Source organism: Priceomyces carsonii, assembly GCF_900007245.1.
Source record: "Priceomyces carsonii strain CBS4050 genome assembly, scaffold: Debaryomyces_carsonii_scaffold_2, whole genome shotgun sequence".
NCBI lineage: Eukaryota > Fungi > Ascomycota > Pichiomycetes > Serinales > Debaryomycetaceae > Priceomyces > Priceomyces carsonii.
Genome location: NW_026946675.1, coordinates 772,745 through 790,990, shown reverse-complemented (window position 1 = coordinate 790,990; position 18,246 = coordinate 772,745). Strand labels below are relative to the sequence as shown.

General features: G+C 35.8%; 14 protein-coding genes across 14 annotated transcripts; 6 read left to right on the top strand and 8 right to left on the bottom strand.

The window, feature by feature from the left end:
• Positions 1–171: 171 nt before the first annotated feature.
• On the bottom strand, positions 172–933 carry PRCAT00001884001 (uncharacterized protein; the record flags this gene model as incomplete). The annotated part of the gene is made up of 1 exon (XM_062951704.1): positions 172–933. The coding sequence occupies one exon, from the start codon at positions 931–933 to the stop codon at positions 172–174; it is 762 nt and encodes a 253-aa protein (XP_062808680.1).
• Positions 934–1,035: 102 nt separating this feature from the next.
• Positions 1,036–1,503, bottom strand: PRCAT00001883001 (uncharacterized protein; the record flags this gene model as incomplete). The annotated part of the gene is made up of 1 exon (XM_062951703.1): positions 1,036–1,503. One exon carries the CDS (start codon positions 1,501–1,503, stop codon positions 1,036–1,038), a length of 468 nt encoding a protein of 155 aa, XP_062808679.1.
• Positions 1,504–1,509: 6 nt separating this feature from the next.
• PRCAT00001882001 (uncharacterized protein) lies at positions 1,510–1,743 on the bottom strand (the record flags this gene model as incomplete). The annotated part of the gene is made up of 1 exon (XM_062951702.1): positions 1,510–1,743. One exon carries the CDS (start codon positions 1,741–1,743, stop codon positions 1,510–1,512), a length of 234 nt encoding a protein of 77 aa, XP_062808678.1.
• Positions 1,744–1,901: 158 nt separating this feature from the next.
• On the top strand, positions 1,902–3,692 carry PRCAT00001881001 (E3 ubiquitin-protein ligase; the record flags this gene model as incomplete). Its single annotated transcript, XM_062951701.1, has 1 exon — positions 1,902–3,692. One exon carries the CDS (start codon positions 1,902–1,904, stop codon positions 3,690–3,692), a length of 1,791 nt encoding a protein of 596 aa, XP_062808677.1.
• Positions 3,693–3,831: 139 nt separating this feature from the next.
• PRCAT00001880001 (uncharacterized protein) lies at positions 3,832–5,043 on the top strand (the record flags this gene model as incomplete). The annotated part of the gene is made up of 1 exon (XM_062951700.1): positions 3,832–5,043. One exon carries the CDS (start codon positions 3,832–3,834, stop codon positions 5,041–5,043), a length of 1,212 nt encoding a protein of 403 aa, XP_062808676.1.
• Positions 5,044–5,117: 74 nt separating this feature from the next.
• On the bottom strand, positions 5,118–5,657 carry PRCAT00001879001 (Ran GTPase-binding protein; the record flags this gene model as incomplete). Its single annotated transcript, XM_062951698.1, has 1 exon — positions 5,118–5,657. The coding sequence occupies one exon, from the start codon at positions 5,655–5,657 to the stop codon at positions 5,118–5,120; it is 540 nt and encodes a 179-aa protein (XP_062808675.1).
• A 130-nt stretch (positions 5,658–5,787) lies between these two features.
• Positions 5,788–6,990, top strand: HOC1 (alpha-1,6-mannosyltransferase; the record flags this gene model as incomplete). Its single annotated transcript, XM_062951697.1, has 1 exon — positions 5,788–6,990. The coding sequence occupies one exon, from the start codon at positions 5,788–5,790 to the stop codon at positions 6,988–6,990; it is 1,203 nt and encodes a 400-aa protein (XP_062808674.1).
• Positions 6,991–7,607: 617 nt separating this feature from the next.
• On the top strand, positions 7,608–9,077 carry PRCAT00001877001 (uncharacterized protein; the record flags this gene model as incomplete). The annotated part of the gene is made up of 1 exon (XM_062951696.1): positions 7,608–9,077. One exon carries the CDS (start codon positions 7,608–7,610, stop codon positions 9,075–9,077), a length of 1,470 nt encoding a protein of 489 aa, XP_062808673.1.
• A 206-nt stretch (positions 9,078–9,283) lies between these two features.
• On the bottom strand, positions 9,284–10,303 carry PRCAT00001876001 (uncharacterized protein; the record flags this gene model as incomplete). The annotated part of the gene is made up of 1 exon (XM_062951695.1): positions 9,284–10,303. One exon carries the CDS (start codon positions 10,301–10,303, stop codon positions 9,284–9,286), a length of 1,020 nt encoding a protein of 339 aa, XP_062808672.1.
• A 1,143-nt stretch (positions 10,304–11,446) lies between these two features.
• Positions 11,447–12,511, bottom strand: PRCAT00001875001 (uncharacterized protein; the record flags this gene model as incomplete). The annotated part of the gene is made up of 1 exon (XM_062951694.1): positions 11,447–12,511. The coding sequence occupies one exon, from the start codon at positions 12,509–12,511 to the stop codon at positions 11,447–11,449; it is 1,065 nt and encodes a 354-aa protein (XP_062808671.1).
• A 172-nt stretch (positions 12,512–12,683) lies between these two features.
• PRCAT00001874001 (uncharacterized protein) lies at positions 12,684–14,183 on the top strand (the record flags this gene model as incomplete). The annotated part of the gene is made up of 1 exon (XM_062951693.1): positions 12,684–14,183. The coding sequence occupies one exon, from the start codon at positions 12,684–12,686 to the stop codon at positions 14,181–14,183; it is 1,500 nt and encodes a 499-aa protein (XP_062808670.1).
• Positions 14,184–14,218: 35 nt separating this feature from the next.
• Positions 14,219–15,609, bottom strand: LYS9 (saccharopine dehydrogenase (NADP+, L-glutamate-forming); the record flags this gene model as incomplete). The annotated part of the gene is made up of 2 exons (XM_062951692.1): positions 14,219–15,548; positions 15,602–15,609. 2 exons carry the CDS (start codon positions 15,607–15,609, stop codon positions 14,219–14,221), a joined length of 1,338 nt encoding a protein of 445 aa, XP_062808669.1.
• Positions 15,610–16,366: 757 nt separating this feature from the next.
• OPI3 (bifunctional phosphatidyl-N-methylethanolamine N-methyltransferase/phosphatidyl-N-dimethylethanolamine N-methyltransferase) lies at positions 16,367–16,999 on the top strand (the record flags this gene model as incomplete). The annotated part of the gene is made up of 1 exon (XM_062951691.1): positions 16,367–16,999. The coding sequence occupies one exon, from the start codon at positions 16,367–16,369 to the stop codon at positions 16,997–16,999; it is 633 nt and encodes a 210-aa protein (XP_062808668.1).
• Positions 17,000–17,102: 103 nt separating this feature from the next.
• Positions 17,103–18,170, bottom strand: PRCAT00001870001 (glucose-induced degradation complex subunit; the record flags this gene model as incomplete). Its single annotated transcript, XM_062951690.1, has 1 exon — positions 17,103–18,170. One exon carries the CDS (start codon positions 18,168–18,170, stop codon positions 17,103–17,105), a length of 1,068 nt encoding a protein of 355 aa, XP_062808667.1.
• Positions 18,171–18,246: the final 76 nt, after the last annotated feature.

Sequence of the window (18,246 nt, the reverse complement as noted above, 5' to 3'; positions counted from 1 at the left end):
TTAGAATTAATGTACAATAATAATATTACTTTGTAAGCTATATGTAGTTAATAATATAGAGAATAGCATTAAAAGTCAGGGCCCAGATTATATCCTTATTGCGTTATAAATACAATGAAATCGTTGTTCCAGTCTTCAATAGGAAATCAAACTCCAGCGCAATCAATTCTCCTAGGGTATAAAAAATCTCTTTTGCTCTACTAAGACCTGTTTAGGTAGATGCTTTGCAAAATCTGACTCCTTTTGATGATGGTTATCAATTCTATCAATCCTATTAAAAAGACGCTTCAATGCTTGCGACGTTAATATAACATTAAACATAGACACTATCCAAGTAAAGGCGTTAGCAACAAAAGATGATATTATCACAGCTCTTACATATGTAGTTACATCGACTTTTTTGTCTGCTCTTGTCTCTTTGTCATACTCGTACAGAAACATAGGGCCACATGTCATCACTGCAATTACTGAAGATGTATTGAGCAAAAAGCCGATGAATTCAAAGAAGCTTGAGACTATTAAGCATCTGAAAGATACCATGGTAGGGACCGCGGTCGAACATATTGGCAAAAGACATGCATTAATTGAAAACTCAAGTTGATCGTTAATAAATAAGTCTTGAAAATATAAAAACATTTCACTTACCATGAAAAGACAATAAAGGCATGTAACTATCAATAACGCGGGTCTATTATCAATATTATCAAAAGGGACACTAGCGTAAATGAGTAAATACTGTATGAGAAGTAGTCCCATATATACTTCCAAGCACAACTTAAATGTTTTACCATTATAAATTGTATCAATGCTTCTGACAAGGTTATTATTCCCCAAGTCGACTGGAGCACCAAGATCTATACTACGATCGAACAAGATATTTTGGACTCGTGAATTCGACATGCTTTCTTTCTTCGCTGTGAAAAAGAAAAACATTATGGCGATAAGTGTCCTACTTGTGGTCTCGAATGCGGAACACAAAATTTGCCGACACAGATATCATCAATTCTGATACAAAGTATTAGAAATGTACTTCAGTTACGACTGCTTGGGAACAGGAGCAACAAATGGGTCATCCGGTCTCTGTGTTACTAGTTTATCATAGAAAGCCCTTTCTATTCTAGGAAAGATTTTTTGTGATGTCTCGACACCCTCTGATAACCAGATACCCCACGCTCCCATCATGTTAGCCATAAGAACGTCAGTGAACATCCTATCTCCTATTATTGCAATTTCGTTTGACTGAATTCCAAACTTTGAAAAATAGTCTCTAATTTCATCTAAACATCCTGGTTTTTTTGTAGAATGCCTCAAAACTGTTATTCCAGTATTCTTTTGAAGCAATTGAGCCTCCTCGTGCCCTGTGTCATCATCTGTGCCCGCAGAGTTACTAACAATTAAAATATATTCCTTTGGGTATGAGGCCATCAAGTTCTTCCAATTTTCCTGATTCAAGTTAGTGCTACTATCCTTTATTATAATGAAACATGCTCTATTTGAGCACATTGATAATCATCGAAGTAAAAATAAACATACAGAATACTCTGGCCAGACTTTGTCATCTTTGTCTTTAGCGAAGCAATTATCCTTATCAAGTACAATTCCTTTAATATTAGCCTGGCTGAAATTAGAAAACTTAATTGGAAATGTCAATTGGTCAAACGAGGATACTGTTAAATGTGGTAAGCAAAGACTAGGATTTAGTAATAGACGTGATACATTTAGGGTGGCACTTATATTGAACATGTCTAGTAAAATAAGATCTTTATTTCCAGTTTTCAGTTTTATTTATAAGGTATACTTCCAGTTATAACATTAACAAATATCGAGCTGAAAAATTAACCGAAGAAAATTAAAAAAAAAATTGAAGCTTACGGTTGAAAGATCGTTTTGGGTTGTTACAAATGTCAAAATCTGAAATAGTTTCTAGTAGCAAGCCCAAAAAGAATTCAGAAGCTAACAAAAGGAAAGCTGTCCCATCAAGTGTGGCTGAAAACAGTCCCAAGAATAAGGAAGAGTCACAAAATATCGATGAAGATAATCTATGTTTAATCTGTGCCAATAAAAAATATTACAGGGCAATTACTCCCTGCCATCATGAGACCTGTCATAAATGTGCATTTCGCCAAAGAGCTTTGTACCATAAGAACTTATGTCTTGTTTGTAGAAGTGACAATGAAAAGGTAATTTTTTCAGCAGAAGGTCAGAAAGTGTACGAAGATTTTAGTTCTAAGGATTTTGCGGAAGATAGCGATACGTATGGAATTTTATTTACAGATGAAAAGGTCTATAATGACACGTTAGACTTATTAAAATATAAATGCATGCAGTGTCATGAAGTCTTTGCTAACTTTAAAAGTTTGAGCGAACATGCCAAAAAGGATCATAACAAATACTATTGTCTAATCTGCTCGAAATTCAAGAAGGCATTTGTGTCCGAGTTACCTATGTATTCGTACAAGCAATTGCAAAAGCATCTATCGGAGGGTGACAAGACTGGATTTGCAGGTCACCCTGAGTGCAAACATTGCCGAGGTAAACGGTTTTATTCTGAGGACGAGTTAAATATTCATATTCGAGATAAGCATGAAAGATGTCATATTTGTGATCAAGACAGTCCTAAAACTGCAGACTACTATCAGAATTATGAGTCTCTTTATAATCATTTTAAAACTTCTCATTATGTTTGCTCTGTTCCATCATGTGTGGAAAAGAAGTTTGTGGTATTCAGGGATGATTTGGATTTAACTGCCCACATGATAAAAGAGCATGGAGGCATAACTGGAGGGGGAAAATTCGTGATCGGTTCCTCCAATAACAATATTCAGTCTCAGTTATCAACGTTTCCTCAAAAAATTAAAAGGGCCAGCTATGGAGATGAAGACTCCGACTCTTTATCTACTAAGAGATTAAGACTAGAAGAAAGAGCGAGGCACTATTTGAATTATGATATTGAAGGTGTTTCTAAATTTACTGAAGTGAATAGTAGTTTCAGATCGAAGAACTTATCAGGAGAGGGCCTTCTAAAATGTTATCAAGATATATTTAAGAATCTGTCAACTTCAGACCTCAGCTTATTGATATACGATTTTGCTGAGTTATTTCCAAAAAGTTCTGAACAATATAATGAGCTAAATGACTTACTAAACAAGTTGACAGCCAATAATGAAGACCAATTCCCACTTTTAGGGGGTAAATCTTACACATCAGCAACTAATCTACATTCCTGGGGAAGCAATTCTCTGTCGAGGAGCCTGTCTACCGACAAATTTCCAGTTTTATCTAGGCCTCAGCGTTCAGTGTCACCATCGATTAGCAATAAAGCACCTATCAAGAGCAACACGATAAGAGGTAAAGCTTCCACACAAGGATCGTCGCCGTATCTTTCCTCCATGCGCCTGCACAATTATCTTGAGGGTGCTTCAGGCTCTAATTCTAGCAGTCAGTCCTCAAAAGACGCTACGAGAGAGAAATCATTAGATTTACAGGATTCGAAGTTTCCTCGCCTTGAAAAGGAACTGAAAAAGAAGAAAATACCTACCGTTAAACAATATAATATCCCTAACCCTCAGCTGTGGGGTAAACAAGAGGAAGTACAAACTGATGAATTGAATCGTTCTAATGATACCTCCGATAAACGTAAAATGAAAGTTAAAAGGAAGCAAAAAAGTGTTCTTTTTACGAACAGTATATAGCGAAGCTTAATATAGACATATAAATATCATAGATTAATATTTCAAAGTGTAGTTTGACCCTAATTGAACTTCATAAGTATATTTGAATTAGAATAGTGCGAATCTTTTGGCCTAATAAAAAGTTATTAGAATTATATAGATGTCTCAAGACACCATTAGTCTCTTGATTCCGGATATAAGTATTGAAACGCTATGTCTGTCTAGCTCCAGTGGCCGTGAAAGTGATCTTATAGACTTAAAGAAATCTGATGATCAATATAAAGTAGGAGAACATATTCTCGAAAAGTATTTCAATGTCAAAGTTTCGCTCAACAGAAAGAAACTCTGCCCAAGAATACCTAATAGGCTCGAATATATAAAGATATGTGAAAAGCTAACAGCAGATCTGGAATATTTTGGGGGAAATTGGATTTTGGATATTGGTACAGGCTCGTCTGTTATTTACCCAATACTTGGAGTACGAATTAATCCAAGTCGCAAATATGTTGCAACGGAAATAGATTCAGAGTCTATTAAAGATGCATTAAAAATTATTAATGATAATCATCTTGATGAACAGATAACTATTGTTGAGTCTGAGGATCAAGTACTTATTCCTACAAGTACAATTTTAAGCAAAATTGATAAAGATAAAATTCGCTATACCATTTGCAATCCGCCTTTTTACAAGGACAAAAAGGATTTTGCCGAACGTCTGAGATTGAAGCGTAGAAAACTCGATGAATTGGTTATTTCAGACTCCGAGCTATTTACTACAGGTGGAGAGTTGAATTTCATTTTACGTATAATCAAAGAAAGCATTGAAGTTTCTAGAATTTACAATTTTAGAGAAACGTGGTTTACATCCCAAGTCGGAATTTATGAGGATGTAAAAACAATTATGAGCTACTTGAGCTCCTTATATGTAGAAGGAAAACTAAAGTCATATTTCGTTGAGGACATTCCTTTTTATACGAAAAGATGGGTCATTGCATGGAATTTTTCTTCCTGGCACCCGATGCCCTTACGTATGGAAAAACTGGCTTTGAACAAGAATGAAATTGTTCACTGTTATATTGAAAATAAACTTGACTTGAATGAAATTCACAGTGTCCTTCTAAAGGTCTCTTCATCGTTCAAACACCCTAAATATGGCTTTCAGCTTCATTTTAAAAACGGATGTTTATATTATCTTACAAACGAAACAGTTTGGAGTCGACAAACGAAGCGAGCTCTTTTAAATAACCCAGGAAAGCTCAAGTTTAACAATAAATTAATTGTGAGGTTTTCTACAAAGAATTCCGCGATGTTATATGGATTGCATTCTCATTTCATTTCATTAATTAACTTTATAAACAGAAGCCAGGGATAGCATTATGGACTACTAGAGGCAAGAAATAAGAACATCTCATCGATTTCAAGAACAATTCATAAGAGGAGTTTTAGTTATCCTTCAAATAACGACCAGTCCTTAATTTGTAAGTTTAGGCTTGCTTCCTTAATAACGTCATAATCTTCCTTTAATATACTCAAAGATGACGGTAAACGAGTCTCTGATGTGTTTAAAAGAGCCTCTTTTATTTGTTCTATGGTATAATTCTCTTCAACGTTTATATTCATACTAATCAATACATCTGTTTCAGCTCTTTCGAGTCTGAGCAAGCTAATCAACACTACTAAGCTTCCCTTCATCGCAAAACTGAAGTAAATGTCGGTTTCCACGAACTTTTGATGAACTCTTTCAATTAAGTGGTTGGACTCCTGTGAGTCTATTAGATCCTCAATATGAAGCTCTATTACTTTTTCGTAATTGTTGGGAACTCTTTCTAATAGATCAAATATTAGAGATCGATCTAGCTCCCTACGGATTTTTTCCAAAATGAAAACCTCTTGTGTATCTGGAACCTGTCTGATCTTAGATACATCAATTGCATCTTCAGGTAGCACTGTATGTATGGCTCCACCATATAGTGCAGTTTCTTTCATTCTTTGTCGTCTTTAGAACATCGTGTCAATTTTTTTTTATCTTACGCATTGGGATATAATCGAAATTTTGGAATACAACAATCATTAGATTAATATTAAAGAAAGTATATTCCAATTTCCTTTCACTAATATGAGTAAAACATATAGTAAGCGAAAAAAATATTTCATTATAACGACTGTTATCGTCTTGATTATACTTATGGTCGCTAAATTATATACTTCGAATAATTCTGGAAACAACTTTCAAGAAGTAATACAAAGTGTTCCTAATGAAAAATTGCTTGGGCTTACCAACTTCATATCAAATGAAAATGAAAAAACGCAAGATGCCTTTTTCAAAAAGCTTTCAAAAATCACTATTGATATGATTCAGAAACAAGATGAGAGATTGAAAAAGCTAGAGCAACAAAACGAATTATTACTTCAAGAACTTCATTCCCTTAAATTGCCTCCTCAGTCAGCATCATTGAGAGAAAAATTAGTTTTTCTTTATCCTTACGATCTAACGACCAGGTTCCCAGGGTATGTTTGGCAATCATGGAAGTATGGATTAAATGATGATCGATTTGATTCAAGGTTTAGAGAAGGGGAAATACAATGGGCAAACAAAAATCCGGGCTTTGTTCATGAGATATTCAATGATGACACTGCTCATGCTGTCATCAGACATTTATACAAACAGATTCCAGAGGTTGGAGAAGCATATAAATTATTACCTGAGGTTATACTAAAAATGGACTTTTTTAGATACTTGATTCTTTTTGCTAAAGGTGGTGTGTATGCCGATATTGATACCTATCCCTTACAACCGATTCCCAACTGGATCCCTCAGAATGTTAGCCCTGAAGAGTTAGGATTAATAATTAGCATAGGATCTGATTCCAATTCTCCAAATTGGAGATTAGAAAGTGCTCGACGTTTACAATTTGGTCAGTTTGTGATACAAGCAAAACCTGGACATCCCATATTGCGAGAAATGATTGCTCAAATAGTAGAAGAAACTGTGTCAAAGAGTAAAGATTCGAATCCAGATGCAATTCACTTAACTGGTTCATCAAACCAGAAGAATTTAAAAATCTTAAAGTGGACTGGAAGTGGTCGATGGACAGATATTATAATGAACTATTTTAATGACTATATTCAAAGCTCTATTTATCAAAAGGTTACATGGAAGGATTTCCATGAGTTGAAGGTACCGAAACTAGTTAGCGATGTTCTAGTATTGCCCTTGGAGTCATTTAGTTCAGAGATTGACATCCCCAAGGATGGCAAAATTGGGGATCCTTTGGCATTCGTAAAGCACTATGCGGCAAATATTTGGAAATCCAGTTGAATAGACATTTATATAATAGATAGAATTGACTCTTTTCGTATTACTTATCGTAGATCATTTAGCTGATTAAGTGAATTTAGTATATTCTTGACTAAATTGCGAAAACATCTAATTATCTAGTTAACATTTTTCTGTAATCAAAATCCCAAATAAGCCAGGGCATCTAAAGAATGTTATTTAATGTTCAAAGTTAAAGTATAAGTGATAAATAAGTTGTATTGAATAACAATTCAGATATAATTTAACTAGCAGAGTTAGATTAAATGTAGTCAGGTCAATGTCGCAACAATAGCTGTCAAAATTGAAGATAATCACGATAGCTTTACTAAAATAAAAATAAGAACGATATAAGGAGACATTTTCAGACATTGTGTATGTAAAATTGCAAGCTTTATTTGATCATGTGCCTTGGTGCATATTGAAGAACTTAAGTGGATCGGAGACTTAATTTTAAGAGCCTCAAGAGGTATACAGAATCTTCGGAACGGCTTAGAAACATTTACATTTATCGAACTTAGATAGAATCGTTGGTAATTGAGATATTATTCCTTCCATAGGCTAAGGTTTTGATTCTATGTACTAGCGAATTAATGAGAAATATAAAGTGATAAGTGACAATGATAAGGGAGAGAATTACTATTTTTAACCCTACAGATTCGAGCGAGAGCGTCATTAGGTCTTTGAATTCAACAGACATTACTCTTGAACGAGGCTTAAATCTCGCTCAAGAAAGAAAATTGCATGTTCTGGGATTCAACTTGGGTATTAAAAATCTCAAGTTCATGAGAATACAAATGGTAAAAGAGCAATTTCCGGAGACCATTTTCAATCAGAGGTATTCATACGGTATAAGTATCTATTTTGCGCCACGTGAACTAAGATCTACTGATGAAGAAACCGCATTCATCACTGATATAACCAGTCTAGTCAATGATTTGTTTGAATTGAAAGTAGATATAAAGAGTTGGATCATTTCATATAATGCATTTTACCTATATCTTGAAGACTTTGATACAAGTCACTTTCTTGAGGCTATCGAAAAAAAGTTGAACGATCAAACCATAAGAGATTACTCCAATATTGATCTCTTTCTCGATGAAAAGCAAGAACTCACTGTCAAGTCTCTTAGGCATGTCAATAGTACCTCACATTTTACCAAGGAAGATCATAAACGGAAGGAAATTGGAATATTTAGGATTGATGATAGTTCATCCCAGGATGACTTAATTTTAAGAGGATTAAGGGTTATACTTGCTAATGAGTCTGAAGTCAAGAACGTACACAATACAATGTTCCACGTTAAACCGCGAAACAGAGAACTAAAAGTTGGTTATCTGACATCTGTTAAACCCAATGGCCTCCATCCTGTCCTTGTAACGGATTTTAAGTCACCGTTGATATTTCCGATGGATAATGACATTGAGAAATGTAAACTTTACATGTATATGAATTTGGAAAAGTCATTGTTTCTTGATGAATATCAGCTCCCTCCTACTCTCAAGTTAATTTTGAAACTAGGTAACTCAGATATGGAGTCCCCTGAGTATACACATAGTCAATGGGGAAATGAGATTCTTTTGGAAGTAAATGATACGGGTCTTGAGAAAATTGAGTTGCCATTACATGCTAGATATAGAAGAACTTCACAGGGTGAAACCAAGTCACAAGTTGGTATCGGGTCACCCATAGTGTTCTATGGCTGTGATGTTGAAGAGCCTGACTTGTTAAGCATTTCACCATTTGACAGTAAAAAAGCTGTAGGAGGCAATTACGAGAGTCTTTTCACGGATAATGCAGTATTTTACCACTTTGAGCTACAAAAGTCTGATCTTTCACTCGAAGTACCTGTTGCAAGTCTCAGAATTGAATCTGCCGCTACCACTACTGTGATGGCTGTGTCATTCGGTTTAATTTTCATACTTGCTGTTCTAAGCAAAAGCTTCTTCGGTAAGTCACAGAAAAGGCAGGAGAGGAAAGTTTCAAATACAACATCTGTAGATTCATCGAAGACGAAGAAACTTTCCGAGACAAAAATTGAACCGGAGACAGATACAGACAATCTGGAGTCCAAATCTGAGTTAGACTAGCTCATATCACCTGATCTAGATCTTGATAAATACTATTACAAAATACAGCTCAATGATTATAATCTTAATATCTATTTCTATAGTTGCGAAAAAGTAACATTAAATATGTAAGTACCAGTATTCTATTTTATGACCCAATAAGAAATGAAATGAAAGTGAAGATTCGAAACCAAAATAAAAAAAAATGCCTTGACGGGTCTAATTAATCACTTCACTTCGATGCTTAATCTCCCTTTCTGACTTTTTATGTAATCGTCAAAAGATACAATTTCGTATCTGAATTTATCATCTTTTCTCTCAAATTTGTACACTCTGAATTTAGAAATATACTCCTCATATATGACTTTGATTTCATGGATTAAGTATGCAAGAATTGTGCATTCGTTTTTGATAAAGTTTGACGAAGTACTCAAATTAGACTCGACAAAGCTAACCATGTTGTGGAACTTTTCCCACCGATTGCAAGAAGTTATGCTATTCTTAGCTACCGAACTAGCTGCTTCTTCTGCACTTTGATTAAAATCATACAATAAATCGATAATTTCATCCGCCAAAGAGTTTAAGTTGTCGCAAAAACAATCATCCAAACGCTCCAGAAGCATACATTTGATTCTTTTTAGTGTATCAAACATCACCCTCGAGTTCTCAAATTTTTTGATGCTTCTTGAATTATATAATATTATCAATTTTAAATCTTTCTTTATAGTATCATAATCCTTTAATAATGAGTCGTTAAATGTTCTAACAAGATGTATCAACTCGAGAGAAGCTTTCTCAATTTTCTTCAACGTACCTATCAAGTGAAGTTGATCATTTTCGCACAAGTTCTCAAAATCTTCTTGTTTTAAGGGCCGCAAAATAAAGTTGTCTCCAAAATCAAACTCCTTATTCATAAAATGCTCACTCAAACCTGACATGCTATGTGAAAGGAAATCTTCCATTACAAAAAATTGATCCAATGACTGCCTTGACTTAAAAAGTACTGGAAATTCTGTTTCCATCTCCCACAACGTCGGGGCGTCGCTCTCAATTTCAGGTTTCACTTCAGCCGATATTTCCTCCGTTTCACTAAAACATGATAATTCAGATACAATGGAACTACCTGAATCATTGTGATTCAAAAAAGGAAGTGATCCATTCTCAGAGAATTCACTGCATTTAAATGAAAATTTTAAACTATCGTTCTGTTTCAAATCAGTAGCACTTATAGTTCGATACACAGACATTTCACCGTTCAAGTTGTCTCAGAAACTCAACAACTAATAAAAAAAACTATTCCCTTTTTATATGATAAGGTGACAATGTTCGTATGAAAGTACTTCAAGATTGAAAGAGTTCAATCCGACTTAATAAATCAATGTAGCAAAGCAAATCTGTATTGCTAGTTGTTCCAGTCAGTTTTGATTCTTCCCGCTGGTTTCTTAGCGCTTATGAAATTGATTATCAGTACTGCTCTAGCACTCTATTTTTCGAATATGTTTTCAAATATGTATTCAAATCCTTCTTTTACCAAAGATAATTTTCTCAACTAGAGATTCCCACCTTATAAAGGGAAGCGGCTTCACTGCCCTTTCACTGCCCTTTGGCTGCCTTAGGAGAACAAGAGCTCCGCGACGCGGAGAGTCACTGTATGCAATGCAGCCCCCAGCAATTTGCATCGGGGTTGAGAGTACCTGCAGTACCCGTCTCGCTTTTTGGGACCTCGAATGTGCGATAACCACAGAAAATGGCGGGGCTCCACAAGTCTTAGTCTTTGAGGTGCATGGAGTCCATTTACGCACAGCTCCCCGTTTATCGCAATTATTGTAGTACGATCTGATGAGCGTAAAAGACAATAGATAATGCCCAGAAGCTCAAGAGCGGAGACTTGCAAAATCTTAGCTAAATTGGCGAAACGGAGTCGGAGAAGTTTAATAATGGATTAGGCAATACTATTACAATCGTAATTTTAAGTGTCTTGTAGCATTGCTAAAATGCGCTTGCTCCAGCAAATATTTTGAGACAAAAATTTTATATAGAGGCGGGCTACCGACGTGGCGGTGTACAGCAATTTTTCGCGCCCAGGCTCTGGCCACAACTCGGAGCAATACATAAGCGGATTCATTCCGTGGAATTTTGCTTATCGTGTTTGTTAGACATTGCGCAGCGAGAAGTGTCTCACTCTGGCCACATCAAGATTGCTAAGAGTGCGAGATAAAACTACCCGAGGAATGTGTTATTATGCATAATTGCGACTTCAACTACAGATAAACATAGGCAAAGGTCATGAAAGATTCACATGGTATTTGCTGTGTATAATTTATATGAAATTGCAATTATGATTTACAGTAATTAGCAGCATCCAGATGTGTCTATTCCTCTATATGGATCTATAACTCATCATTACGGGTCTTTCGACTGTCAAGTGGATAAATGACCTTATATTCAATGTATAAGTCACCATGGATGTCCAGGTGGTGCAGTATAGGCATTCCTTTGCCCTTTATTACCTCATATTCACCATCAATTGTCACCACTCCTGGATCTCTTTTAAGCACCAATTCATTTTCTACACTGTCAAAAAATGGTACTATTCTCTCCCATCCCCCGTTCAATGCTTCTTTTAACGTAAGCACTTCTGTTCTATATAAGTTCTCTTGCGTCCTACGGTAACCCCAGCTATCTTTGAAATCCTCTCTAATTGCAATAATTAGATTACCTGGCACCCAGCTCGGATTCTGATCACCTTCACCCTCAAGTATATGATGATCATCCCTTTTGAAACCAGGTGGTATATAAATGTTGTAGTGTCTTGATGTCGGTTTTGTACCGTCTCCGTGACAGATTTGGCATTTGTTTTTGATCTGTTGACCCAGTCCACCGCATTCATCGCACTGAGTATTGAAAGTCTGAATCATACCTGGCCCTAATTGACGTCTCATTTGAATCATTCCATGTCCTCCACATTTCGAACATGTATGGGTTTGTTGATCTTCTGATCCCGTACCTTTACAATGTTCGCAAATATTTAACATCTCCACATCAAACTCGATATCCTTCCCACTGTAAAAGTCACGCAATCCAATATGTAAATTAGCTTGGGTATCTTCTCCTTTACGTGGTCCTCGCTGTTGCTGCCCACCGCCGAAGAATTGGTGAAATATGTCACCAAAATCAACTCCATGTTGACGTGGACCCTCGGGATCACCAAACTTATCATAATTTGCTTTCTTCTCAGGATTTGATAATATTTCATATGCTTCATTTATTTCAATGAATATTTCATCTGCTTCAGGTGAGGGATTCTTATCTGGATGAAACTTTTTACTGAGCTGCCTGAACGCTGATTTAACTTCCTTCTCTGATGCATCTTTTGAAATTCCTAGAATATCATATAAATCCTTAGTGGCCCCTATTATGGTGACAAGAAATAACATCAATAGAATGAATTTCATCTTGGAAGCACTCTATATCTTGCTTTTCTTCGTTCGAACTTGAAATACTTGATGAGTTTGTAAAACATACACGTAAGCCGATACGAAGTGAAAAAACTTGAACTTCACGTGATGCATCATATAACCAAACTGACTCTAAATTAAATACTACCGTTTGTAGGCACCAGGCACAATGTATGAGGTCATAAATGTCTCTCTATCCCAAAGATCCAATCATGTATCTACGCATTTGTACAACAATCAAGAATCGCATATTCCATATAAACGAAATGCAGAAGTTAAATATGATAATCTGATCTTTCTTTCAGCGCTGAAGAATAAAAATGGTACCACAAATTACTCACCAAGAGCAATTATATACGATTTGAATGGGGGTTTGGGATCTTTAGGAAAGTACGAATATCATGAGCCGAAGTCTAATATTTCTATCTCAAATGATCAAGTGATTAGAAACCATATTATCGAAAAGAACGACTATCAAATAAACTTAGACAAGGGTATGAGCAAACCGAATTTGTTGAATGTGGAAAATACAAAATACTGGACCGACTACAATAAGCTAATTTACCGACCAAAATCTTTAAATGAGTTGCAGAATTGGAAGTTGGTTCCCGGAAAATGTTTCGGAGTTGAGAAACATATCTCACAAATCGAGTTCTGTGAATTTCGTCAAGGGCAAAGTGAATACAAAAATGAATTAGAAAATAATATAGATTTGTTTCGGAGCTATTTAGAAGAGTGCGATCTACTTCAAGGTGTGAGTTTGATGACAGAAACTGATAGTGCTTGGGGTGGATTTACTAATGAACTCATACTTTCTCTTAAAGATGAATATTTCAACAATGGATCGAATAGCAAATATAACATATGGACATACGGCTTACTGTCATTCGATTTCAAGTTAGATTCGCGAGGATTGTGCTCTAGAATTTCGAGCATAGTAGAGTTATCTAAGAATTCATCTCTTTTCTTTCCAATGAATCTTGATCCCAGCTCATCGCTACTTGACAAGCATTTTGTGCCAGAGAGTTTATGGCACTCGTCAAGCATTCCATCTATTTTTGTTGACTCTATTTGGGGATTGAATAATAAGCTTCAGGGCCCTCAACGAATGAGTTTAATAGAAGATAACTTGTTGAGAGGTGATGTCAACAGAAATATTATTAACGAGATAGCAATACGCTCCGCTTCCTACGAAAATGATGTACAAATGAGTCCAACCAAGGAAAATGTCGATATTAACGTTGCCATTGATGCCTATTATAGCAAGAAAACCTTGACTACAAAACCATCAGCAGACTTAAGTCTTACTTCAGCAGATGATGCGAAATACTTCGTCAAAAATTTCGTCATTCTGCAGGACGAAGCTCTCAAGGCTAGAATTTTATCGGCTGTCGAGCTGACACCCTGCAACACTTATGAGCATTCGAAGTTGAATGACATTACGAACACCGATACATTTCCAAAGACGTTGTCTGCCAACAATTATTATGTTGAATTTAACATTAACTCAAATTTAAGGAAATTGATGAAATCTTATCATAACATTGTTTCACGATCTAAATATTTTGACCAGTTATGTGATGACAAATCGGAACTCGTGGAAGATATTTGCATGCTTGTTGACGAATATACCATTGGATATGATCTGAGCGATGATGACTTTGAATAAGTATATTGGGCTATATAATTATTTCTTTAACATATTTATGATACATTTTTTTCCACCAAATAAATACCATAATCATCTTTCAAAGTTTTCATGAGTGGGTCATTAATCTTTGAACTCATTGGTGCCAATAATCCTGGTGTATTCAAAGTATTATCCAAAATTTGTTGGGCTGCAACAGCACAAGGAACACCTACTAATTTAGCCATAGAAGAATATCCGTTTGGATCGCCATAGTCTACTAAAGTAGACGTTCTTACTTCCTTTTCACCGTCCTTCCATTCAATTCCGAACTTGTGTTGCAAGCAAACAAGATCTCTCTCACCCTCCTCATATTGCATTAAATCTTCCAAAGTAGCACATAAAGTGTCTAAAGGATTGTTTCTTGGTGTAATTGGTTTATCCGAGAACAATCCTAACCACTTCAATCCAGAAATGATCCTTGCTTTGTCTTCTTCAGACTTAAACGTTGCAGTCTCGCTCACTTTCTTGATCAAGTCATCTTCGTTAGATGATTTTGCACCGATTAATTGAGCAGTTGCCTCCTTCCAAGGAATGGGTTTAGAAAAGCTAGATGATTCAACATCCTTCAAGAATCCAAGGTCAACTAAGACTTTGACAAACTCAGGGAAGCCTTGAAATCTTAAAGTCCCTCTGATAACAGTTTCTGCTTCTGGGATATTATATAATTCTTTGTAGGTTGTTGAGTCTCTGTTAGGGTATGCGACAAACGCAAAACCTGGATAGATGAAGTAGGGCTTAGCAGTTGCCATCAAATCTTCAGACTTAACTTCTTCAATTTTTCCGTCCTTCCAATAACTAGCTGAGTTTCTCAAAGCCAATAAAACTCCTCTCGAGGACCAAGAAAACTTGTAACCCAAAGGATTATCAGAGTCTTCTGGAGCGGGCAAGCCACCGCAGTAAGATAAAAAGGACTTGATTTTACCGCCCTTTTTGTGCACTTCTTCAATTGTCTTGACAGCATATAAATGGTCGATACCCGGATCTAAACCAATTTCATTCATCACAACTATACCAGCATCCTTAATCTGCTGCTCTAATTCCTTCAATTGAGGATTAATATAAGATGTAGTCACCACATTCTTTTTGTTTTTGATAGCTGACTTTACAACATTAACATGGTAGATGTAGGGAATCAAAGAAATTACCAAATCAGCTTTGGCAACCGCAGAATCCAAAGCCTTCTCATCTGTGACGTCTAAAGAAATTGCGTCTGCATTATTTCCGGCTAATTCTTTTGCCTTTTGCAAAGTTCTGCAAGCAACAGTAACCTTGGTATCTGGTGTCTTTGATAATATATCGACAGTCGGTTTAGCGACGAAACCTGATCCTAAAAGAAGCACGTTTCTAAGTCGTTAGTTTTGAGTGTCTTACACTGCAAATGTTCATGTTCTACTTACTTGACCATTTTGAATAATTTTTTTATACAAAATATAATTTATTCTTTCATGGGTAATATCTTGAAGAGTGCCTGCTATTTATGTGAAAAAAAAAAAAGATTTAAAAATGAGGTCGTAATCTATTACATACATATCCTAATTAGGTATAATAGCCTTTGTAACCACTTTTGGAAATTGGCTATAACAACTGGTAAGGTAACAATAAGGCAATACGTCAAGCTGTATAGTATCAAGATCCCATAAGTAACTACACCATCAGTTCACGAATTGCTACGCTTCTTCTTTGGAACCCAGAAGAAAATCGAACGAAGGTCGATGTACTATATTGCACGAAGCGCCTAAATTGCCTAATTGGGTTTAATGAGGATTATCGTATTACAAAGTATGTGAAAACATTAGGTCCTATTCAAACTAATTAAGAGTTGGTCACGAGTGGTTTTCTGACTGGAATACGTGTGGACTATTTATCCGACTGATTCAGAGTTATCTTGAATTTTCTCAAGTACCACGGCCTTGTTATTTTACATAAAACAGGGAGAGCATTTGATTCAAGACCTACACAATGTGAGAAAGATTTCCCAGTTCTTCCATAGCTGCCATGGGTGTTATTTTCAGGTCCCTTCGCTTAGGTAATCTCTTCCTCTGGCTTTGTGCTATTAACTAATTTCAAAATCACATGCAAATTTATGATCTCGATCTACATAAAAAGTTGACGCACGGATTATTCTAATACTATAGAAGCATCAAATCTAAGTTGAATCCAAAATGTCCACAATTGTAAATGATCTTTCGTTCTTAGTGAACAATTACTCCTCGTATGTCAATTTAAATTGTGAAATCAAGTATGCTTTAGCCACAATTGCATTCAATCCAATTTTTTGGAATATCATTGCTAGGTTAGAATACAAGACACATCTCTTGACTAAGTTGACGGGCAGTGCGAAGACGGGGTGCTATCTATTGGCATTAACTATCTTCAGCTTAGGTATTTACCGAGACCATATCTATCATGAGGCATTGAGCAAACAGCCAACTTATGGACCTTTTGAACAATCTTTATTGGTTAAAGTTTTGGCGGCGTTGATTTTCGGATTCGGCAATGTTTTGGTTTTAACTTCAATGTATTCTTTAGGAATCACTGGTACTTACTTAGGTGATTATTTTGGCATACTCATGGATGAAAGAGTAACTGGGTTTCCCTTCAATATTAATGACAATCCAATGTACAATGGTTCGACATTATGTTTCCTAGGTACTGCATTATGGTATGCAAAACCTACTGGGATATTGATTGCAGGTTTTGTTTTTATAATGTACCGTATTGGATTGTTCTTTGAAGAACCTTTTACTGCTAAAATATATGCTAAAAGAGAGGCTGATAGAGCTAAAAAAGACTAACTTTATCCGGCAGATCAAATCTTCTTGGTGCAGTCAGCACGCAACTGAATAAAGATGTAGTAAGCTATTTAGGTATCGCTTTTTTATAAGATTATATATATAACTAAGCGAAATTAAAAGAATTAGAAGTACCTCTATCCTCAACGTACCTCAAGCTAAGAGATTGAAACTTTTCGGAAGTCTTATGATAATATAACCCACGAATTGATCCTGGTGTCATTTTTGAGTAATCGCATGCCGTGTTTGGATCATTCAGAGAACTCCCAATGTTAAGCATCACATAATAAAAACCTTCAAATGAAGCTCCATTTATCAGCTTAACGCTTGCATCTGGTAAGAGGAATTCTTCCTTCCATCTCATATAAATGAAATCATTGTTTTCCTGTCCTGTTTGGATATTATGCAATCTACGCTTCAATTGTTTTTCCGATGAAGTTGTAGAGGTGAGTCTATCCCAATGATCAAGATCATTACCTTTAAATGATCCCCAATTCTTATTTTCCGTCAAGAATGAAAACTTTTTAATCGGTACATCCTCAAAAGGAAAGTCCACATTAGACAGCCAATCATATTTATTTAATGGATTGTTGATTATTTCCCCTCTGAAACAAGTTGTGATCTCAGGCTGTTCCGTCAACCCTGATATTTGTAAGAAGCCGGTAATAATTGAGTTTACAAGATTAATATTCTTAAATTCAACTTGTACCCTATATCTACCTTTCGCAGATTGTTGCTCTCCAACATATTTGGCATTAAGTCTAAGATAAGTGTTCAAAAATTTGGGTATCTTACTTCTGTTAGACAGAACGCGATCGAAGTAGTCGAGTACGTATGTATTTTTTAACGTATTGCTAAGCTTCTTATCGTTTGCCTTCTTCTTAGCTGCTCTTCTTACTTGATCCTGGTTTTTCTGTTTTCCATCACTGTCTTTCAACATACCATTATTATACTTCACTGAGTTTTCCTCTAAACGTTTGTGTATAAATTTATCAACATCAACATTATCAGTTTCTCTTCTAGGGTGTATGTCTAAATACATTCGTTTCATATACGCCGCTTCGGGCCCCTCATCAGAAAATATGGTCCCACCATCAATGTTATCCCGGACTTCATCTATCTCAGTGTTATACTTTGGGTCCTCATCTAGCTGGCTGGCTTCAGTGACAGGCATGTTACCTTTACTACTTGAATGATAAAACCGCTGTCGTTATTGCCTCCTGTTTGCTCCGATTTTAAAGCACTATGAT